The 24,117-nt window shown below is 51.0% G+C and overlaps 1 protein-coding gene across 2 annotated transcripts in view; it reads left to right on the top strand.

Annotated features, from left to right (window-relative positions):
* The window catches only part of SEZ6 (seizure related 6 homolog), a 110,623-nt gene that overhangs the window by 51,718 nt on the left and 34,788 nt on the right, over positions 1-24,117 (top strand). For both annotated transcript variants that reach the window (XM_053367613.1, XM_053367612.1), the window contains exon 2: positions 21,177-21,902. In XM_053367613.1, coding sequence (XP_053223588.1) covers positions 21,177-21,902 — 726 coding nt within the window. The remainder of the gene's footprint in view (positions 1-21,176; positions 21,903-24,117) is intronic.

Raw genomic sequence — 24,117 nt, 5'->3', positions numbered from 1 at the left:
CTCCCAAGGGCCGCATGCCAAGGGTAAAAAGGGGCGAAGGAGCGGGTGCAAATTTTACAGCGCATTGTTAGACTGTGGAACTCAATCCCACTAGAGGCACCAACTTGGATGGCTTTAAAAGAGGACCAGGCAAATTCAAGTAGGAGGAGAGGGCTATTGAAGGTGCGGCGGGTCAGTGTGTTAACCAGAAGGTTGGTGGTTCGAGCCCACTGAGGGCAAGATTCCTACATTGAAGGGGGTTGGACTAGATGACCCTCAAGGTCCCTTCCAACTCTACAATTCTAGGATTTTTTGCCAAGGCAAAAACCCTCATTCAAGGAGGGTGTCAAGCAAGGTTGATGAGGGATGTAACCTCAGTGACAATGACAGTCAGGTGCTATAATTCTAAAGCGGCACAGAATCTGTCCTTTACCCAGAACTGTGGAACTGCACGCTGGAGTTAGTTGTCCTGAGGATCTCAATAATAATCAAATTTCTAGCCCTTAATGTTCTGTGAAAGATCTCTGGCAGGTAGCTGGATTTGATTCCCTGCTCCTGTCAGGTAGGGGGGGGTGCTGATTAACAAAGCCAAAACAGATTATGTGGAACGCTAATAATGGTGGAATGTATTATGCAAATTGGGTGGCAGATATTGGATTTGGCAGGCTGAGCAGAGCAGAGTTTAAGCCTGGGCACAAGAGCAGCCATTGAGCCCGTCAGCATTTGTCTTGTTAAACCGGGAGTTTTGCTGTTGCACAAAAAGAGAAATGTTCACACAAGCAAGAGATGGGGGGAAACGGAGAAGGCCCTGCTGACGCTGTGGTCAGAGCCAGGTGGGGGAGCAGAAATTGTGTGGCCTTGTCTGCTTTGGCCCAGATACTGACACTTCAGCTCCCTTCCAACTCAACAATTCTATGATTCTATGTTCAGAATTTGCAGCCTTTAAAAAGAAAAAGAAAAAAATGCAACAATGCCTTCGGGTTTTGGGGAATAGATTTTGCTTGTTGCTTTTATGCATGGTATCTGGTCATCAGGGCCAGTGGCAGACACCTGCTTTGCGTGCAGAAGGTCCTAGGTTCAATCCTGAACAGCATTTAACAATAATCTTTATTGTCATTGTCCCATACAGAGCAACGAAATTGAAAAAAATCTACATCAGACATTCAGAAACCGACAAGCCTGCTATCCCAACTATCCCAGCCTGTTACAGAAAGGTAGCCGTGTTGGTCTGCCATAGTCAAAACAAAAAATTTTTTTCCTTCCAGTAGCACCTTAAAGACCAACTAAGTTAGTTCTTGGTATGAGCTTTCGTGTGCATGCACACTTCTTCAGGTATCTGAAGAAGTGTGCATGCACACGAAAGCTCATACCAAGAACTAACTTAGTTGGTCTTTAAGGTGCTACTGGAAGGAAAAAAATTTTTTGTTTTATCCCAGCCTGGTTAGCCCCTAAAAACTCCAATACCCTATAATTGAATACAATTTCCAAGGTTGGGGGGGGAAGAAAAACTCCAGTCCAAAACCCTGAGAGTCACCCTCGAAGGCAGCTTCTTTTGCAAACCTTTTATCCAGGATCATGAGGACTAGCTCCTTACTTTTTCCCCCCATCGGGACATTTCCTAGCTTAGCGGCAGAGAGTCAGCTTTGCCTGCAGCAGAAGCTCCCAGGTCCGCTCTCTGGCATTTAGCTGCGAACCAGAAGGTTGGTGGTTTCATCCCACCCTGGGATGGCTGTGGGCAGGATTCCTGGGGCTGGACTAGATGGCCCTTGGAGTTCCCTTCCAACTCTACAATTCAGTGATACCCAATTGAAAGCACAAGGCAGGTGATGGGGAAGACATTATCCCTCTCTCTCAGTCCCTGAAACCCCAGAGAGCCGCTGCAGGGCAGGCAGAGGAGAGCAGGGTTGGGGGGGGGGAGCTCCTGATGGGAGTTGTAGTCCAACAGGAGCAGCAGGCCGGTCACAGCCCCCCAGGGCCAAGAAGCCTTCCATGCCCCTGGGTATATTTTTAGAAGCAGCTGCCCACAGATTTAAAAATTCTTAGCCCATTGGTTTGTCAGGAAAGAGGCAGATGGTCAGCCAGCTGGACTTGAGCACGTTTGCACATTGCTGAAACCTCAGCGTAGGTGCCTCTCTCTCTCTCTCTCTCTCTCTCTCTCTCTCTCTCTCTCTCTCTCTCTCTTTTCCTTCTCTTTTTAAAGATAACTGCAGGCAGCATGTAAGGATGGCCAAACCTGTCAATTGTGATTTCCCGTTTCCCCCCAATCTTAAATTCAGCTTGCAAATGTATTCATTCCTTTTTAAAAAAAAAAAGTCGTCCCCTCCACACACACAAATACACACATTTCTATGGACAACTTAACCTTAAAAAGGTAAAGGGACCCCTGACCGTTAGGTCCAGTCGTGGCTGACTCTGGGGTTGCGGCGCTCATCTTGCTTTATTGGCCAAGGGAGCCAGCGTACAGCTTCCGGGTCATGTGGCCAGCAGGACTAAGCCGCTTCTGGCGAACCAGAGCAGCGCACGGAAACGCCGTTTACCTTCCCGCCGGAGTGGTACCTATTTATCTACTTGCACTTTGCCATGCTTTCGAACTGCTAGGTGGGCAGGAGCAGGGACCGAGCAACGGGAGCTCACCCCATCACGGGGATTTGAACCGCTGACCTTCTGATCGGCAAGTCCTAGGCTCTGTGGTTTAACCCACAGCGCCACCTGCGTCCCTAACTTAACCTTAGAGTATCCATTTTTGAAAAATTCAGAGAATCCCTGCTCCTCAGCACCTGCCGCCTGAGGCTGCTACCTCACCCCACATAATAGGACCGGCCTTACTTGCAAGCTGGTAAAGTCGAGAGGCGACCCCCTTGCAACTGCAGACAGACTGCTTCTGAACATGGAGGCTCATCATACTGCAGTAGACTGGGGGGGGGGGTCTGTAGCCCTCCAAGCCACACTGGACCCCCAACCTCCCATCAGTCCAGCATCATCGGGGGAAGCGGGTTGCAGGTTCCCCCACCCCTGTGATAAAACCACCCCTGTTTGATTATGCCCGTTCCCTTGAAAGATTGTTTTATCTAGGTACATCTTTTGACTCTGCCGATGCTAACAAGCCGGCGTGTTCGAATTCATGGTTGAAAAACCCTGGTTGATTGAGGTAACGGGGGCAGAGCGCTGTCAGCTTCGCCTGTCTTGGAATCGCAGGCTTAACTCATAAACCCGCTTCCTTCTGTGATGTGAATGACAAAGGGAGCGTTCCCTTTCAGCTGAGGCAGGAAGCAGGCCCAGGAGATGGCAGCGGCCCTTCAGACCTCTCCACCTGGCCCTTGGGACTCTCCCCAGGCCACGCCCCCTCTCCTCCAGCCACACCCCCTCGCCTGCCCTGTTCCGCACCCTCCTGGGGGGCTGTGAGTTGGAGAACCTGAACTTCAAGTGGCTGAGAGTCATCCCACTGCGGGTAGGCGAGAGTCGCACTCGTCGCTTCTCCCGCTTTGGCCAACAACCCCCACCCAGAGATCACACTCAGGGAGCTTCGTGGCTGAGTGGGGGATTTGAACTCGAGTCCCTCCCGCATCTGACACTCTAAACACTACTCTAACCCTGGCACTTTGTAATTGGAGCAACAAAGCTCGTGTTGCCATTTGCAAGGCGGCATAGGAGCCAACTCCCTGGGGGCCCCCCTTAAAATATTTGAGGGGGCTGTCACCCCCAAAGTTGATGGGCATTGCCATTCAAATGGTGAGCATGTGTTGCGTCTTCTGATCGATTCTGCGGGGCTTACCTGGGCCTCCCCCAATATTTTTTCCAAGTTGGCACCCCTGTGAGGCGGACAATGTGACATTGGGACAGATCCAGTGCTGGCTGGTGCCAGCTGCAATTGGCAGAAGGCAGGGAGCCCAACAGCAGGTGACGCCAGAAGCAATGACAAGCAGAGCCGGTTTTGTCCCCATCCTCCTCCTCCTCCTCCCTGCTGAGTTCAACAAGGGACAACACTGAGATTGAGGATGAAGCTGGCAGCCCCAGAGACCGGCAGGCAGCAAGAATGCAGTTAGGTGTGGGGCTGGCTGAGGGAGGAGTGAGATTGGGAGGGCAGTGCCCCATTCGCCCTAGACAACCAGCCTCCACTGGACACTCCACCTGGAAGGAAGCTTTCCGTACAAGCCCTATCCCCCTATCACGCTGACTTCGACAAGGCGTGATACTGAAATTGAGGAAGAAGCTGACAACCCTAGCAACCGGCAGGCAGCAAAGAGGCTGTTAAGTGTGGGGCTGGCTGAGGACAGACTGAGGTTGGTAGGGCAGTGCCCCATTCTCCCTAGGCCACCAGCCTCCACTGGGCTGGCAACTCTAGTTGCTAAAGGGTGCTGAAAGTCATTAGGAGACCCTTCCACACCCCCTTCACAGAGCTACAATTTAAAGGGTTTCCTAATCAGAGATAATAAGCACTCTGAGAACTGAAGTTTTTTTGGGGGGGGGTGAGGGAATAGGAGCCTTTTAACAACTCAAATTTTTTAAAACTACTCCCTGTCTAACTTCTCCATATACCATTCAAAATATCTTACAATATTGGAAGACAGGGGAATCATCCCATGAAACTGAATGCTGGAAGATTTCAGGGCAGGGGAAAGAAAGGCCTTCTTCACACAGTGCAAACTGTGGAACTCCCTGCCACAAGAGGCATGGATGGCCACCAACTGGGATGGCTTTGAAAGAGGGTTAAACACATAAAGCAATCCATGGCTCCCAGCCACAACAGCTGTGTTCTGTCTCCATTGTCAGAGGCAGTACTCACCAGTGGTTAGAGCTGCTGCTGCTGCTGAGCTCAGGTCCTGCTTTTGGGCTTGTCTCTGGGGCATCTGGTTGGCCACTGTGAGAACAGGAGGCTGGGCTAGATCTAGCTGCCGGGCTCTTCTTATTTTTTGATGGAACCTCCTGGCCCAGAGGGATGCGGGTGGCGCTGTGGGTTAAACCACAGAGCCTAGGACTTGCCGATCAGAAGGTCGGTGGTTCAAATCCCCATGACGGGGTGAGCTCCCGTTGCTCGGTCCCTGCTCCTGCCAACCTAGCAGTTTGAAGGCACTTCAAAGTGCAAGTAGATAAATAGGTACTGCTCTGGCGGGAAGGTAAACGGCGTTTCCATGCGCTGCTCTGGTTCGCCAGAAGCGGCTTAGTCATGCTGGCCACATGACCCGGAAACTGTACGCCGGCTCCCTCGGCCAGTAAAGCGAGATGAGCGCCGCAACCCCAGAGTCGGTCACGACTGGACCTAATGGTCAGGGGTCCCTTTACCTTTTACTGGCCCAGAGGCAGTCTGTCTCCATTCCTAGGTGCTTTGGGGCATTTGGCCACAGTGAAAACATGATGCTGGATTAGATGGGGTCTTTGGCCTGATTCAGCTACTGCACCGCTCTTCTGGCATCCTTAAGCCCTGCAGACACCTTCCTGGACCAGGGGCATTGAAAGGATCCATTGGAGACCCGTCTCCTTGCTGGCTGGGCCTCTGCTCCCCCTATAGCAATATTAATTTTTGTTGGGGGGTGCACTCCACATCCAGCTCTTGCAGCTCCCCCCCCATCCTCTCCCTTAATGCCAAGGCAAGGTGTTAATCTTAAAAAAAGAAAGAAAGTCAAAGAGCATAAAAGCCACCCCTCCCCCGCTAATCCCTAATTAAACTTTATGCAAACGATCCCCTTCTCCGCCTGCCTATCCAGGGAGAGCCAGGCTGCAGACTGATAGAGTTGGCAGGTGCTGAGAATCCATTAAGCTCTCTCCCTCCCTCAGCGCCCCCCCCCCAATATTGCCCTCCCATATTGCCTCCCCCATATTGCCTCTTAGTTTGGGCAGTGATGAGTAAGGCACAAGGAAGGTTGCCGGCACCAGGGCTGGCACTACCAAAGGCCCCCTCAACAAAGTTGGCACGGAATCAGGCTCCTGACATGCCCCTGCACTGGAACGGGAGATGTGGGTGTGTGTTTGTTTTTTTAATTCCCCCCCCCCCCGGCTGGGATTAATCGAGGCAAAAATGGGTGAATATGGGGGGGAGGTTGTCAGGCAAAGGTGCCCACATGTCAGAGAGGCTTTCTGGCTCACCTTGGCATCCCAGAGCAAGGAGACAAAACTAGACTGCTGAATCTTGAACGATTCAGGATAGATAGATAGATATATTTATACATTTTTATTGATTTTTTAACATATCACTTCCAACAGTCATACAACATATCTTCTCATCTTACACAATGTTTTAGACTTCCGTCAACACCTCTGATGATTTTCCGTTCTTTATCACTTTTTCTGCATTTCTTAATTTCTATATTGCATTTAATTGTCCTTAACTAATAATTCTTTTCATAGTCTTTCTTGTAATATTTCAAATAATCCACCTTACAGAACTTCTAGCGTAATCTGTTCATCACAATTCCTTTTCAAATAGTTCATATATTTACTCCAGTCCTCTAAGAATCTCTGATCCCGCAGGTTTCGAATCCTTCCTGTTAATTTATCTAATTCTGCATAGTCCATCAGCTTCATCCTCCATTCTTCTTTCGTCGGTAATTCTTCTTGTTTCCATTTTTGTGCCAATAATATTCTTGCTACTGTCGTTGCATATAAAAACAATTTACAATCCTGTCTGTTAATATCATCTCCTACAATGCCAAGTAGAAATGCTTCTGGTTTCTTAATAAATGTATATTTCAACATCTTTTTCATCTCATTATATATCATTTCCCAGAAGCTATTCACTTTTTTACATTCCCACCACATGTGATATAAAGTTCCTTCCTTATTGTGACATTTCCAACATTTATTACTTATTTTACACATTTTAGCTAATTTTACAGGGGTAAGATTCAGGACAGATATAAGGGGGAAACTGTGGAACTCCCTGCCACAGGAGCCAGCGATTGGCACCAACCTGGATGGCTTTAAAACAGGATTGGGCAAATTCATGGAAGAGGAGAGGGCTCTTGATGGCTAAAATCCTGCTTGCTGGTTCACTAGCAGAGTCGGCCACTGTGACAACAGGGTGATGGGGGTGACACTGATTAATTAAATTTGCATGCTAGACTTCATCCGAGGATCACAGGACGGTTCGCAATATAAAATCACACAAAATACATAGCATAGTAGCAAAAAACAACAACACTGGCCCTCTCCCAGTTGAAAAGGCCATAGATTGCTTAATTAGCCAAAAGCCCGGCAGATCGTGGACTAAATGGAGCACTGGCTCGATTCAGCAGGCTCTTCTTACGTGGGATATAAAACAAGCAAGCAAGCCAAGCTCGACTGTGTTGGCTCTGCTTGTCATTGGCTCTGGCGCCCCCTAGTGTTGGGCTCCCTGCCTCCTGCCCTACTGCTGCCAATCTGCACCAAGCACAACTCTGTAATTGTGATGTATTTTTTATTTTTTGCCTGACCTTCCTGACCGACACCAAGAGTTAACTGCTGCCCACACTGATGGGGCTGGAGGTGGGGCGGGGGACAATCTCAGCTGCTCAGGCACCCTCTCTGCAGCTTCCCATCCCTGCCCAGGACCTTTGGCGCATGGATTCACCACGCTCGCCCACATCCCCGCTTGGCACGGCTCGCGGTTCCTCACCCGCACCGGTGCTGTTTGGCTGCTGAAGTGACATTTAATCTCCTGCGTTGGCTGAGCAGAGCGCGAAGTCATAAAAAAAATATACGAGTTCCCTCCCCCCCCCCCATTTGGGTACCCAGGAGCTGCCAACAGCTGCCATAATTCCAGGGTGTAAAGGCGCCACGTAAATGCCAACATGGAGGCGCTGGGCTGTAACTCCTTCCCCATAAGTGAGGGGCTTATAGAGCGACAGTGAGGAAGGAGAGAGAGGGAGCTGGGCTGGGCGGGTGGGTGTCTTGATTTGGGGAGGGGGCACAGCTGGGATCCTGACCCAGCAAACGCCCACCCATCTAGGGAGGGTAGTCTTGGGGATGTACTTGAGCAATGGAAACTTGTTGTTGTTTAGTCGTTTAGTCGTGTCCGACTCTTCATGACCCCCTGGACCAGAGCACGCCAGGCACTCCTGTCTTCCACTGCCTCCCGTAGTTTGGTCAAACTCATGCTGGTAGCTTCGAGAACACTGTCCCAGGCCATCTCACCCTCTGTCGTCCCCTTCTCCTTGTGCCCTCCATCTTTCCCAACATTAGGGTCTTTTCCAGGGAGTCTTCTCTTCTCCTGAGGTGGCCAAAGTCTTGGAGCCTCAGCTTCAGGATCTGTCCTTCCAGTGAGCACTCAGGGCTGATTTCCTTAAGAATGGAGAGGTTTGATCTTCTGGCAGTCCATGGGACTCTCAAGAGTCTCCTCCAGCACCAGAATTCAAAAGCATCCATTCTTTGGTGATCAGCCTTCTTTCTGGTCCAGCTCTCACTTCCATACATCACTACTGGGGAAAACAGAGCTTTAACTATACAGGCCTTTGTTGGCAAGGTGATGTCTCTACTTTTTAAGATGCTGTCTTAAAAAATGGAAACTTAGCTCCCCAATATTGTCTACACTGACTGGCAGCAACTCACGGGCATCTCACAGGTATTGTTTGCTACCTGTTATTTTTTGTTATTGGTTATTACTGCTATTCGTGTCTGCTCTTCACCGGCAAGTCCCAAGGCGGGTTACAGCAATTCACAATTCAAAATCAGCGATTCAAAATCAACAATTCAAAATTAAAGCTTGTGGATTTCCCAAAATAGACATCTGGTCAGTTGCTGTGAGAAGAGGATGCTGAACTCGATAGGCCCCCTTTGGCCTGATCCAGCAGCCTCTTTTTAGGCTCTTATCTTTGGCACTAGCTACAGAATTCAGCTTCCAGAGAACCTCGCTTTTGTTGTCTAAGAAACAAGTTCCTAGTCCTCATGATTCTGTGAGACCAGGATGCTGGACTAGATGGGCCATGGGCCTGACCCAGCAGCCTCTTCTTAACCCCTTATGTAAAAAAAGCTCAGAGCCAATGTAGACAGTACTGAGCTGGATGGGCCAGTGGTCTGACTCTGTATTCAGAACCATGAGGACTGGAATCTTAGCTTAGTTTTAGCGGAAGGGCTGTAGCTCAGTGGCAGAGCATCTATCTGCCTTGCATGCAGAAGCCGCCAGGTTCAATCCCTCGCATCTCTATTGTGGGCTGGAAATGTCTCCTCCCTGAGCCCCTGGAGAGCTGCTGCCAGTCAGTGTAGGCAATATTGAGCTAGATGGACCGGTGGTTTGACTCATTATATAAGGCAACTTCCAATGTTTGTATTGAAATCAATCTCTTTTTCCCAGAACCATGAGGACTAGACCAGGGGTCAGCAAACTTTTTCAGCAGGGGGCCGGTCCACTGTCCCTCAGACCTTGTGGGGGGCTGGACTATATTGGGGGTGGGGGCGACAAATTCCTATGCCCCACAAATAACCCAGAGATGCATCTTAAATAAAAGGACACATTCTACTCATGTAAAAACACAATGATTCCTGGACCGTCTGTGGGCCAGATTTAGAAGGCGATTGGGCCAGATCCGGCCCCTGGGCCTTATAAATCTTTATTTATTAGGGCAAAGGGCCAAAGCAGTGTGTTAGAGCTTCACCCCCACAAGGTCCTGGGTTCAATTTCTGACAGCCTCTCCAGTTTAAAAGGCCCAGGTGCTTGCACTCAGATGAGAAGACCCTTTTCCAATGGGGAAGACCCTTCCCTGCCGGCGACCCCAGAGAGCTGCTACCACGCAGAGCACACACAACTAGGCTGAACGGACAAAGACTTTGACCCAGCTAGGGTCCTCTGCTCGTGGTTAAAGGAGCAGCCACTCATGCAGAGACACAGCGATCTCCTCCTGGCAGCAGATTCCAGCCCTCCTGGAGCACAGATGCTGAGCAAAGGCATCTCCTGAGGTGGTGTTTGTTAGTGTCACAATTTAAAACCTAATACTGTTTTGCTAGGGCTGAGCCGGGCCGCCTGACATGACTAATGACCCTGTCGGAGAGGATGTCTCTTTTCATTTAACCTCCCTGCGGTGCTGGCTCCCTGCAGACGCGCTGTCTGCAGACGAGACGGTTGCTTCAGTGCTGTGGGACGCCTCTGCAAAAAACTACAAGGGCACAGAGAACCGGCGGCAGGGGCTGCCAAACCAAGTCCTCACCTGGCCCACAGAGCACGAAACACACATCCTGCAGGTTGGAGACCCCAAGGGGCAGCCAGGGCACCCCCAAATCTGGCACAGAGAGGCCCTCTGTGCAGATACCTGATAAAGTGGATACCTTCTTGGTGGTGGCACCCGCCCTGTGGAACACCCTCCCATCAGATGTCAAAGATATAAACAACTACCTGACATTCAGAAGACATCTGAAGGCAGCCCTGTTCAGGGAAGTTTTTAATGTGTGACATTTTAGTGTATTTTTGGTCTTTGTTGGAAGCCGCCCAGAGTGGCTGGGGAAACCCAGCCAGATGAGCGGGGTACAAATAATAAATTATGATTACAGTGGTACCTCAGGATGCGAACGGGATCCAGTTCGGAGCCCTGTTCGCATCCTGAATAGAAAGTAAGACGCCACAGCGTGTGCGCATGTCGCGTTTTGCCACTTCCACGCATGCGCGTGACGTCATTTTGAGTGTCTGCGCATGTGCAAGTGGCGAAACACGGAAGTAACACACAACCCGAAAGCGCTCAACCCTGAAGCACATTCAACCCGAGGTATGACTGTATTATTATTATAAAGAACCGTCAGAGGAGGAGGAGCCACCACCAATCAGTCCCTGAGAGTGCTGGTGCCAAAAGCTTTGGATCTAGACCAAAGAGCGACATTTCGCACATCTTAAGCGCAGCTGCCTCTGTTTTCGCATCTACTTCTTCTCATAGCTCCTCGTGATAAGTCACCAGCAATTTAGTGTGTGGATTTTGCATTTTTTGGTTCCAATTTGGCGCGAGGGCTGTGGGATAATAACTCCCACCACCCCCGCCCTGGCCCGCCGCCGCCCTCTCCCTCTTGTTCACATTGCACTATCGATTCCTCGCGCCTGTTTCTTTAATTCATTCCTTTCTTCATCCCTCTGGCCAAAATCGATTCTTTTTGCACGGAAGGGCTCCCTTCTCTCTCCTCACACACACAGACACACACATTTCGCCAGGCTTACACACACACACACACACACACACACACACACCACCCAGCCACAGACAATGCACTTGGATGATTATTCCGGATTGCTGAAGCTCGTGTTTGCTTTCTTAATGGAACCTCGATGGGGGAATTTGCAGAGCCCAACGCAAAACCATCCTGCGCTCTTCAGGATTGGACAAATTCCTGGGGAAAGAGAGGGCTATCGATGGCTACCAGCCACAGTTGGAGGCAGCGATGTTTCTGAGTAGCAGTTTCTGGAAACGACAGGAGGGAAGGGCCACAGACCATTGGTGAAGCCCCTGTTCCGAATGCAGAAGATCCTGGGTTCAGTCCCTACTGGCATCTCCCAGGCAGGGCTGGGAAAGACTCCCTGCCTGGACAGCCGCTGCCAGTCAGTGCAGGCAGTACTGAGCTAGATGGACCCCAATGGTCTGACTCAGTATAAGGCAGATTCCTATGTTCCTTTTGCAGGGGCTTGACCCGCATAGTCCCTTCCCACTCTATCATTCTATGATTCTTTGATCCTGTTCAAGCCAGCCTTTAATTCAGGACCATGAGGACTAGAATCTTAACTTTATGTTTGAGCTCTGGTTCCGTGATACAGCAAATGCTTTACATTGCAGAGGGTCCCAGGTTCAGTTCCTGGCACCTGCAATTAAAAGGTCCTCCCTCTCTTCCCACTCTCTTCCTGAAAGCCTGGAGCGCAGCTGCCAGTCGGAGCTGGCAGCATTAAGCCAGTTGGGAAATACAGTGAATACAGTGGCAACTTATGGGTCCTTCTCCTGGCAAACGGAGCGGAGGCAGAGAACTCTTATGTCTTGCAAGGCCTAATCATAGTAACCCAATGAAGCACCCCCTACAGGCTGAGCAGCTGGTGGATCTGAGCCCTCCCTCACCCTCAGAGGCTAAATAAGCGAAGCCTCCATGTTCAGAGGCAGTGTATCTAAAATTTGTGACCTCAACTGGGAAGACAGGGAGGAGTTCTGGCTGTCCTCTGTTGGAAGCAGGAGACTGGGGCAAACGAACCCCTATTTCTCCCTCTCTTATATTTCTTTGATCTAGGGAGCCTGGTTTTGTCACTCCTTCTGCATTGCCTCTCTCGCAAGCCATAAGTTTGGCATCTATGTGTGTGTGTGTTTATTCCCGCTGCGGCCTTGAAGCCTCCGCAGCCGCCTCTGCCGCACTCATCTGGGTCACGGCGCTGCGCTCTCCTGATGGGGCCGTTATTAGTATTTCAATTTATTTACCCGTTTTGCCGGCACGCAAGTACCCATTCGGTAGTTCCATCTCATTATCGGCGCCATCAGGAGAGCAGCAGGAAAAGAGTTATATCCGAGAAAGAGGGTGGGGGAGGGGGGAGGGGGGAGAGATGACAGGGTTGGGCCGGGGAGCTTGCAGGGAAGGGCCGGATCCAGCATGTGAGATTAAAGCGGAACAGAAGGCCCTTGGGCGCCCTGGATTCAGCCTGCGGAAATTGAGCTGCAAATCCGGGTCTGCAAATTAGAGCTGCCGTGAAGGCATAAGAACATGCTGCTGGATCAGGCCGTCTAGTCCAGCGTTCTCACAGGGGCCAACCAGATCCCCAAGGGGAAATCTGGAATCAGGATCCGTGCACAGGAGCCCCCTCCAGTCCTGTGGCTTTCCAGACACTGGCATTCAGAAACATTCCTGTCTCCATCTGTTTTTGCAGAGCAGAGCCACAGTAGCTAGCAGGCCTTAAAAGCTCTCTCCTCCTCTATGAACTGGTCCAGTCCTTTTTTAAAGCCATCCCAGTTGGTGCCCATCGCTGCCCCAGTGGCAGGGAGTTCCGCGGTCTAACTCAGCACAGCATGGAGAACTTTCAGTTATCTGTCCCGGATCTTCCTACGTTCAGCTTCATTGGAAGCCCACGAGTTCTAGTTTAAGCATATAATAATAATAACAACAACAACAACAACAACAACAACAACAACAACAACAACAATTTATTATTTGTACCCCACCCACATGGCTGGGTTTCCCCAACCACTCTGGGCGGCTTCCAACAAAGATTAAAAAAACATTAAAATGTCACACATTAAAAGCTTCCCTAAACAGGGCTGCCAAAGATGTCTTCTGAATGTCAGGTAGTTGTTTATCTCTTTGACATCTGATGGGAGGGGGTTGCACAGGGCGGGTGCCACCACCAAGAAGGCCCTCTGCCTGGTTCCCTGTAGCTTTGCTTCTCGCAGTGAGGGAACCGCCAGAAGGCCCTCGGCGCTGGACCTCAGTGTCCGGGCAGAATGATGGGGGTGGAGACGCTCCTTCAGGTATGGGCACATGGGCTGGTTTGAAAGGTTGGCAACCCTGAAGCAGGCGGCTTAGCAATGCCCACACTTCCTATGAGCCTTTTGCAAAACTGGGGCAGGGGAGCAGGTCTGTGGGTCCCCAAAGCCCACAACCAGAGCTGAGTCTGAACCAGGAAGGCTTTTGAATTCCAGAGGGTGGAGAGGCTTAGACCCACGTGCCAAATGTGGCTCTCGAGGTCTCTCCGTCTGGCCCTCGGGACTCTTTCCCCAGGCCACACCCCCTGTCTCAGGCCACACCCCCTTAACTTGACCCTAATTTGCACCCTGCTTGAGTGTTCTTGCCTGACTGGGAGTGTGCCTTAAATTCTGCCTCATTGCTTGCCTCAGTGAAGGGTGGATTGGGGCCAGATAAACTAGTCACCTGCAGAACGGTGAAGTTTACTTTTGCCTCCACCAGGAGGAAATGTGGCCCTTGGTCTGGAAAAGCTTCCCTGCTCCTCCCTGGAGCAGACCAATTTGCAAACCAATTTGCAAAGCGTGTGCTTTCTGAGCATGTGCAGAGTGCCTCAGCCTCCGCAGCTCAGACTGGATAGTTAGGAAATCAGGCTGACATTGTCGGCCACTGCAACTAAATGGAGAAGGTCTCTTATTGGGAGGGGTGTGCAGAATTTGACACATATGCTCTTGTGTGCCATAGGTTTGATTCCAGCATTTCAGGGGGTTGGGATGGATGACCTTTGGGGTTGCCTTCCAACTCTACGATTCCAGGATTCTACCCAGGGAGCTATCCAGGCTTTCCACCAAGAAGCTGGAGCTTTCCCCAGAAAGGCTTTCAACCAGGGATGAGGCAGGGCTGTGTCTCTCCAGATGTTCCTGCGCTCCATCGGCATCCCTGGCCATTGGGAGTCCAACCACATCTGGAGGGCAGCCTTTTTGACTCTGTGCCGTGTGCCTCGGTTTCCCCGGCGGGTGGACAGAGGTGCTGGTGGGGTGCTGCGCCCGGAGAGGAAAGAAACGAGTATTTTGGAGCTGACAAATCAAATGGGGGTGGGGGGGAGTGTACGGTTAACGAGCCGAACGAGGCGGCATTGGAGTCTGGGACGCCGTGCTAATCCCCTATTAAAACCTTAAAAGGGATCCTGGTGCCTCTCCATATAAACTCATTAACTTTTATGGTGTAATAAATGGATTCTATTAAAACATAATTCCCTCCATGCTGGGGGCAAGTTAACCTCTTTAAGCGGCGGTGGAGGGGCCCCCCTCCCAACCGGGTGTCACGTGGCAAAGGCTGGCACCAATATGGGTGACGGCAGTGCCACAGCGCGGCTGGCACTAATCGAAGTTGCCCGTTTCCACCCACCTTTTAATTTTTCGGCTTTAAAGCGCCCTGCTGTCGCTCCTTTAGCTGCAATCTGGCGCCCGTAAATGTAGCAACAGGGGAGCTTCCACTGACTGGAGGGAGGAGGGAAATCGTAGAATTGTGGAACCAAAAGGGGACCCCCAAAGGTCATCCATCCCAACCCCCTGCAATGGAGGAATCGCAGTTGGCAGGAGACCACCTGACCTCGGTTTATAAACCTCTGAGGAAGGAAAGGCAAGTCACTTGGCTGATAAGTTTCAGGGTCCGTAAAGGTTTGGCTGTGGTCGGGGGGAACTGAACCCCCCCCCCAGATGTGACTGAACTGCCATCTTGTGGCAGGCTGTTCCGCCATTAAATATCAGAACGTAGGAAGCTGCTTTATACCCAGTCGGTCCGTTTGCCTCTGGTGCCAGCTGGGCAAGCAACACGTAAGGGGGTGTCAAAGCAGGAGTGGTGGGGGCGTGGCCTGAAGAGAGGGGTGTGGCTAGGCAGGAGGTGTGGCCTGGAGAGAGTGCCGAGGGCCAGGCAGAGGCACCCAGAGGGCCACACCCCTGAATGAGATACACTTCAAAGGCCAACTGGACGCAAAGTAGACCAGGGCTCTTGCCAGGCCTCTGGAGGGCCAATAATAATAATAATAACAATAATAATAGTAATAATAAATGAACTTTTGGTCTGTGCCTTTGTCCTCCTTGCCCAAGACTAGAGTCGTGTCCCTCCTCTTCCCTCCCCAGGTGTGAGGGGTCCAGGCACCGATCCGGATGGCATTGCACTGCCAATTAGAATGTAAAGCGAGACTTAATGCGAGGCGGATTAATTACGACTGCGGCTGCCCCTTTGAAGAGGCAATTAAGCCTCTTCAGAGCTGGCTGCGGTTTACGAGGCTCCATCTTGCGGGGGCCGTGTGGGTGTCTCTTGGAAACGGGGTTGTCAGGTAGGAACGCTGGGCGGGAGGCAACTACGTTCTGCTCAGAGCCATGCCCATTCAAATAGATGGAGCAAAGTCCGCCATGCCCATGAATTTCAACCGGTCTACTCTGAGTAGAGAGAGGCGAACCTGCCCATTTTGGATGCTTGTTTTCAGCTCTCTGCATCAGTTTGTGATACTTTTTCTTTTTTTTAATATCCTCTTGAAAATTTGTCAGCATTTAGGCGCAGATTTCTCCCAATAAGACACATTTTTGTAGCCAGTTTTGCCTGATCTACCTACATCTGCAAAGCATGTTTCCCCTCATATTTACATTTCCCCAAATTTGATGCCATTTTGAGTGTTGCTTTCACTAATATGGGAATTTATATGAACCCTTAACTGTAGAATGTGCATTTCTGTACACTGCTCAGTTCTGGTTTGCAAACCTTTTCCAGAAGCTGAACGTGCTCCGTTTTGAGTTCCCTGCTTCCGATTTGAGTGCCACACTTCGGTTTTGAGTGTTACGCTGAGGCCTGTCTGCTTTTGCTATTTATTTTGCGCTTGCTTTTGTTTTTGCGGCTCTTTTTCGTTTTGTTTTTGCGACTGTGTGGAACCCAGTTCAGCTACTGGTGGATTGATTGCGTGACTGCAGTACACTGTTTATTGCTTTTGTTTTATGGATCGATGGTCTCGTTAGATAGTAAAATTCACGTTAAAATTGCTGTTTGAGGGGTTGCTTTTAAAAGTCTGGAATGGATTAATCCGTTTTGCATTACTTTTGATGGGAAAGCATGCCTTGGTTTTGGAACGCTTTGGTTTTGGAACGGACTTCCGGAACGGATGAAGTTTGAGAACCAAGGTACCACTGTACAAGAAAGGAGATGCTGGCACAACATCAGGAGGAACTTTCTGAGCTTTTTGACAAGGGAAGGGAGTCCCTTGGAAGATGATGTCCTCTCCCTCATGGGAGGTTGGGTGGCCACCCGTCAGGGATTCTTTGCAGGGGGTTGGACTAGATGCCCCTTAGAGGTCTCTTCCAGTTCTACAGTTCTGTGATTCTATTATTCTTCAGGCCCATCCCGGTACTCTTAAAAGCACAAGAGCAAGCTGGGTGCTTTTTCCCCGGACAGTCGACAACTCAGGACTTAGGCCAGGCTTCCTCAACAGGCTCCTGCAATGGCTTTAGGGGTTGCTTGTGCGTAAGTTACCGCCGCTCTGGGCTAGGTTGCCTGGTTAAACCGTTTCTGTCTGGACAGCCATCCACTCCGTGGCTGTTCAGTCGCTGGCAGAATCCGTCAGTGGGCGTTTCTTGAATCTCTTCCAGCAAAGAAGTTCTTTGACGCCAAGTCGCCGCCTACTTTCCCTGCGCGGAAGTCTTCTGTGCAGGGTGGGTGTGGGCAGCGGAGGACCTGTGCTCTCCTCGCTGGTCTCCTGCGAAGAGTCCTGGAGCCTCCTCTCTGCTTCCCCCATCGGCCCCCCTCTATCCCTGGTGTTGCGCTGATTTTCTTCCCCAGCCGGAGACCTGCCTCTCTCCCTGCTTGGCCCCTCTCCAGCATCGCTGTGGAGCCTCGCCTCGTCCTCTAGTTCCGATGGCAGTTCCCTGACACCTCCAGATGTTTTGAGACTACAATTCCCATCAACCCTGACCACTGGTCCTGCTAGCTAGGGATCATGGGAGTTGTAGGCCAAAAATATCTGGAGGGCTGAGTTTGAGGAAGCCTGACTTAGGAGATCCATTTTGCAGTGGGTGAGTGACAGGGACGAAGCTTGAGATTTGCACCCTAAAATTATATTGTAATTATTGTTGTTGTTAATAGCAGCCCTAATAATAATGTTTAAAGCGCCTTCACTATGCATGTTCTCCATAATGGAAGGGCATTGATCACCTTCATTGTACAGCTTTCGGCATCGCTGGAGACACCATTATCTCCCCCAGCCTTTGATGGCTAAAGTGTTTTGTTTTGTGCGAACCACCTCCTTGGCTGAATCTGTTCCATTTCAGAGGAGGGTTTTTTGGGGTGGGGGTGTTTTATAAGTATATTTTTTTTGTTTTGGTTTATCGTGGTAGATTCCATTGTCATAACCTGCCCTGGGCCATTATGGGGTCAGCCAGGTAAAAAACAACAACTTTAAAATACATAATTTGCCAAGAAGAGAACTCCCTGGCCTTGAGGCATTTACAGCCCACACTTTGACACAGGAAGAACTGGAGGCTGCAGAGGCAAATGGAATCCTTGGATGGATGGACTTGTTGCATTTATTGTGGGAATGTTCAGGGATGCAGGAGAGAATATATTGTTTGGTTATTGCTTTTCCAACTTGTGTTAACAAGTTCATAATTTAGCAGAGTAACATTCCCCTTTTTAAACTTGCAGCGGATGCATTTGCTCAGCCTCGCTAAAGCCTCTATAATAACTCTTCTGCTATTTTCCCCTTATTCCCTCATAAAAGATAAGACACGACACAGTCTTCTATAAAAGTATAAAAAGAGTTTACTCACTCACATTCTGTTCACAATCGGATCCCAGAAGGCAGACTTAGCTTAGAAAAGTAACATACACCTGGAAATTATTTCATAAGGAGACAGTCCCTTTGTCCTCTCTCCACTGGAGCCAAGAGAGCAACTTTGGCTAAGCAGATGTTGCTTCTTTGATGCATGTAGTCAAAGAGGGAGAGATGGCTGCCCTGCCCTGTGCTTTTGTTGTTACCTGCACAGGTGAGGCCACGCCCACCTCTAGTCACATGCAGAGGAAGTCTGTCCCAGCCCAGAAGGAAACAGGAAGTTTACCTGCTGGCTGGACAAACATTCCTCCCCATGTGTAAACATGTTCACTCTAGGAATGTTGTACTTGACTGCTCTTGTGTTTCACATCCCACATTTATATCCCACTTCTTTCTCCAAGGAGCATGAGGTAGCATACATGGTTCTGAAGCTCTTTGTTTAATCCCCACATCTACGCTGTGAGGTAGGTTAGACAAAGAAAGAGAGAATGACTACACACAACGTGGTTCATGGCCGAGTGAGGGATTTGAACCCTGGTCTCTCCCAGGTCCTAGCCTGACACTCTAACCACTAGACCACCCTGTCTGCAGTCAGAGGCAGCAATCCTTCCGAAGGCCAGCTGCTGGAAACCACAGGGAGGGGAGAGTGGCTCTTGTGCTCGGATCCTGATTGCTGGTTTCCCATTAAGGACATCCGGTCAGCCACTGTCAGAACAGGCTGATGGTGCAGCCATAAAACCGCTGGCACATTTGTGAAGCTAAGCAGGGTCTGTTATGGTTTCAGCTTGGAGGAGGGACCGCGTGCTGAGATTCCAGGGGGTTGGACTAGATGACCCTGGGGTACCCTCTGACCTTCTCAATCTGCAGCAGAAGGGGGGCTTCCGGTCGGGAGTGACGGTGCCACGCGGCTCTCCCCGGGCGCCTGCCCCATTCATCTGAACGAGGCCAGTCCGCCAGGGAGGCATTTTTGATGGCTCATTACGGGCTAATGAAAGCAGTCTAGCAATAAGCCTAACAGCTCCTAAATGCCGCCGCGTGCCTGGCTTAGCGGGGAGATAATGTGCGGGAGCCAAGGCAAAGCGCCCCACGGGGGGACCTGCCTGCTTAAACCGGTTGACGCCTGCAGCGTGCAGATAGCATTCTTGGCTCGTGGCTTCTGCGCCCACCCCCTCCCCTTCTTTTAAAAACAAACCTAAACAATAATAATAAGAAGTTTGACTTGGAAGAAGTGTGCCCCGGGGGCATGTGCAGAGTGCAAATGCCACCTGTCTCTCTTCGCTGTGATTCCTGCATTGTTGGACTAGATGACTCTAGAGAACCCTACGCTACAACTCCATCATTGTACAATCTAGACTTCTTCCCCTGCGTTCCCTCAGAAACCAACGTCATTTTCGGAATGTGAGTCGGCTTGCCTTATAAGACTAGCAGGTGGCACGCTTCCGTTCCCCCCGCCACTGCTGCCTTGCAAAAGGTGGTCAGTGATGGCTTTCTTTTCACTGCTTTTGGGGGGGGGGGCTTTTTCATCCAAGGGCCGCATTTGCTTCTGAATGACCTTTTGGGGGCCACATGCCGGGGTTGGGGGGAACCAGGGCCAAAAATGGTCAGAACAACCGTTTGCTTTCCAAACCGTCAGCTGGTTCTTGCACGTCCCTCCTTTCTCTCTGTCCTCTATCCCGGCAAAAACACATGCAAAGAGGTGGTGGAGAGGGTCCTTGCGAGGGCAGTGGCCTGGGGAGGGTCCCCAAGAGCAGAGAGAGAGTCCTGGGGGGCTGCATCTGGGTCCTGGGCCTCAGGTTCTCGCCCCCAGCCAATTGCTGCAGTGGCACCCAGCTGTGGATTCCTCTTCTGCGGGGTGTTTAAGCTGCCCCTCTCTCTATCGGGGTCCCTGCTGTCATTTTTAATGACTTTCTCCTCCTTCGCTATTCATATTCCCTGGGAAGAAAGATGATTGAAGGGGCAGCATAAAAACCACCCGTACGACTTTCCCCAGCAAACTTTTGCTGATCGTTCCTGCTGCTTTTCAGAAAGAAATATTCTGCTGTCAGTTCTTTTTGTTCGGGCCCAGCTTTAAAAATCAGTGCGGTTTTTTAATTGCTGCTCTGCTGATCACAAAAAGATAATTAGATGGTTACTGGGTCCTGTCCCCCCCCCCATTTTTTGCCTTTTTGCAGCCTCTGTCTTTTTTAGAGGGGAAGAGGCAAAGTTATAAATTTGCTCAGTGTTTTTTTAAGAAAAAAATGTGTAGGGGTACTCTCATTTTACTAATCATATTGAAATACTGCCCGTCAAAGAGGCCAAACCTAGATTCACAAAAGTGTTTAGGGGTATGCGTCCCCCCAGAAAAAAAGCACTGAATTTGCTTATAGATAAAAGAAGAACAAGAGGCCCCTCTGGGCAGGGAGTTCCAATCAGGTGCAAGAAAAGATCCACACAGATCCCATTGCAGTAATCCAGTCTTGAAGTAACCAAGAACCCTCTTGGTGGTGTCTTCCCCCAGGCAACTTTGGAACTCCCTGCCTAGAGAACTCAGACTGGCTCCCTCCTTGCTAGCAGGTGAAATTGGCTTTATTCCAAGTGGTCTTTGGAAACGGGCCGTTTTTTAAGGAAGGGGCTTTTATAGTGCTGTGCTGTTTCTACTACTTAATTCGTTCTGGAGGTCTGTTCTTAACCTGAAACCATTCTTAACCTGAAGTACCCCTTTAGCTAATGGGGCCTCCCGCTGCTGCGTGATTTCTGTTCTCATCTTGAAGTAATTTCTTAACCCGAGGTACTATTTCTGGGTTAGCGGAGTCTGTAACCTGAAGTGTCTGTAACCCGAGGTACCACTGTATCTGTATTTCAATTGATTTGATTTTCATTTTGTTTTGATTTTATTACACACTTTAACTATTCTCCTTTATAGTTTTGTATCTTACCTGTTTGGGGGAAAGGCAGGATATAAATAAACAGGAACAATAACAATAATAATGGCCAGGCTTTCCCAGGTCAGCGATGGCTGTAGCTTTTGCACCAGTTGCAGCGGGTAACCTTCATCGGCGATCTTCCTCTCTCTCTCTCTCGCACCCAGGACTCTCCGCCGCGGAGCCCGACAGGCCGGGGGTCTCTGAGGCTGAAGGGGAGCCCACGGTGCCCCCCACCCCCGATGAGCCAGAGCGCGAGGCCCACTTTGTCACCACGGCACCCACCCTGAAGCTCCTCAACCATCACCCTCTCCTGGATGACTTTCTCCACGAGCCCCTCCTCAAGAAAGATTACCTGCGGCAGATTCCCTTCCTGGCTGCCGGCCTCGTGGGTCCGGGGCCTGTCCTTCCAGATGCTGACCTCGGCCCGGCCCCCACAAGCAACCTGGCTGACCAAGATGGCCGCCCTGCTCTCTCCCACGCCGCCACTGGGCCGTCCACCACGCCGCCCATGACCATGGCGTCCCCCACGACCCTGGTGGGTGGGAAGGCAGAAGGGAAGGACGTGGAGAGGACCCCCGAGATGGCCAAGCCGGCCTTCACCACAGACCTCCTGACCACAGCCATGGGGCGGCTGGTGCCGTGGGCCAAATCCGGCCCGCTCTCCGGCCGCACGCAGCCGCCGGTCACCCCTGTGCTGGGTTTCCAGACCGGTCTCGGTGCCTCGGGCCCAGCCACCACTGACGCGTTTTCTGGTGGCACCCCGGGCACGGCAGCTGCCCCCACCGCACGACCGGAAGTGACCACACCCAGGCGGGAGTCCAGCGAAGAGGAGGAGACGGCCACCACCACCATCAAGACCACCACCATCATCACGTCCATTCTGGGAGCAGGTGGGTTATGAAGGCGGGGTGAAACAGTGGAGGAGAGGAATCGAAGACGGCAAGGGTCACGGACTGGTTGGTCCCAGAGGAATGGTGGGAGTTGATAGCTGGGAAACCCCAAGGGAAGACCCTAAAAGTGGCCCTATTTTTCAGGGACGTCCTTGATTTAGAGATTAGGTCCAGTCGCGGACGACTCTGGGGTTGCGGCGCTCATCTCGCTTTACTGGCCGAGGGAGCCGGCGTACAGCTTCCGGGTCATGTGGCCAGCATGACTAAGCCGCTTCTGGCGAACCAGAGCAGCGCACGGAAACGCCGTTTACTTTCCCAACGGAGCGGTACCTACTTATCTACTTGCACTTTGATGTGCTTTCGAACTGCTAGGTTGGCAGGAGCAGGGACCGAGCAACGGGAGCTCACCCCGTCGCAGGGATTCGAACCACCGACCTTCTGATCGGCAAGTCCTAGGCTCTGTGGTTTAACCCACAGCACTACCCGCATCCCGGAGTCAGGCGTAGGCAGCAACTAATCAATAACTCACCCAAGGCCAGTGAATTCTTTATTCAAGGAAGCAAACCACAGCTCAGGCCTAGTGGTCTCAGCAACTCTTTCTGGGAGATCTCATCAAAATGAAGTAGTTGCAAGGCCCACAAGGACTCCTCTTTTCCAGGGTCTTCCCCACATGGTCTGCACACAAGCACCCTCTGCTCTGGCCATTTCATTTCTCTGCAATTTCTCAGAGACCAGGGAGGGAGCTGGTTGTAGCAGAAGACAGAGGATCCCTGGATTCTTCAGCAGCCGGCCTCCACTCTGCCTATTGACCCAACCTCCTCTCCAGCCTCTGATTCTGCACTGCTCTCTGCCCCAGCCTCTTCCTGCTCACCAAACCCTGTCACCTCTCCTGCTGCCGACATCTCCTCCTCCCAGTCTTCTCCCTCTGACCACTCATTGTCATCCCACCACCGCTCCCCTGGCTCTGAACCATCATCATCATCATCATTTATTATTTCTATCCCGCCCATCTGGCTGGGTTTCCCCAGCCACTCTGGGCGTCTTCCATCAAAAGATTAAAAATACATTAAAGCATCAGTCATTAAAAGCTTCCCTAAACCGGGCTGCCTTCAGATGTCTTCTAAAAGTCAGATAGTTGTTTATTTCCTTGCCATCTGAGGGGAGGGTGTTCCACAGGGCGGGCGCCACCACCGAGAAGGCCCTCTGCCTAGTTCCCTGTAACCTCGCTTTGAGGGAACCCCCAGAAGGCCTTTGGAGCTGAACGATGGGGATGGAGACGCTGCTTCAGGTATACTGGACCAAGGCCGTTTAAGAGATAAGTCCAGAATCAGAGGCAGAAGTTGAAGCAGGAGGAAGGCCAAGGGGCAGGGATGGGCCAGGCTTGTGAAGAGGCACGAGTGTGTCCCCCTCCTGCTGCGACAAACTCCTCTCCCCTTTGGTCTCCCAGAACCAGAAGAGGCATGAAAAGGGGCGGAGGAGGGTTTGGCTTCATGCAGGCCCCGTCTCTGATTTGAAGAAGAGTCGCTGTGCTCATTAGGCCTGGCACTCCTGAGCAGATCCTGTTTCTTCTAATAAAGAGTTAACTTCACTTGCTCCGTGTGATTTATTGCTGGCTCGCTCCTAACAATCAGGGTCACAACAGCCTTGTGAAGTAGTTGGGGCAGAAGAAAATGAGGGAGGAAGGGAGGGGCCAGCCAATGAGCTTCATAACCAAGCAGAGATTCGAACTCTGGTCTCCCAGGTCCAGATGTTGTCAGACACCCTCCCCAACTCCCAGGAAGCAGCGTGGCCAATGGGGAGAGGTGATGGGGCTGCAAATGTTCCCCCATCCTTGACCTGAAATATCCCCAGCAAATGCTTTGGCTCAGTTGGAGAGGCCAGGTTGCTCAGATCTACGGAGTAGCCAGGCGTTAGATCTGAGCTGTCGGGAGCTGAGCTCCCTAAATTTTAAAAGTTGCTTGGCTTTGACCCAGCCATCCCAGGTCTCCGGAAGAATGCCGTTTTAATTGTCAGGGAAACCGTTTAGGGAACAACAATGGAATTAATTATGGATTGGAGTGTAGGAAATAGCCGGAAGGCAGGGCTTGGGTTTTTCTGTTTTCTTTCTGTAATGAAAGGAGCAGCGAGAGATTGACGTTCAAAGGGGCCTGCCCTGCTTGGAGCTGGGCCAGGAAGGTTCCAGGGCCTATGGGGAAAATGCAAATGGGATTCTGCA

This window comes from Podarcis raffonei, chromosome 15 (genome assembly GCF_027172205.1).
Source record: "Podarcis raffonei isolate rPodRaf1 chromosome 15, rPodRaf1.pri, whole genome shotgun sequence".
Lineage (NCBI taxonomy): Eukaryota > Metazoa > Chordata > Lepidosauria > Squamata > Lacertidae > Podarcis > Podarcis raffonei.
This window is presented reverse-complemented; position numbering and strand designations above follow the sequence as displayed.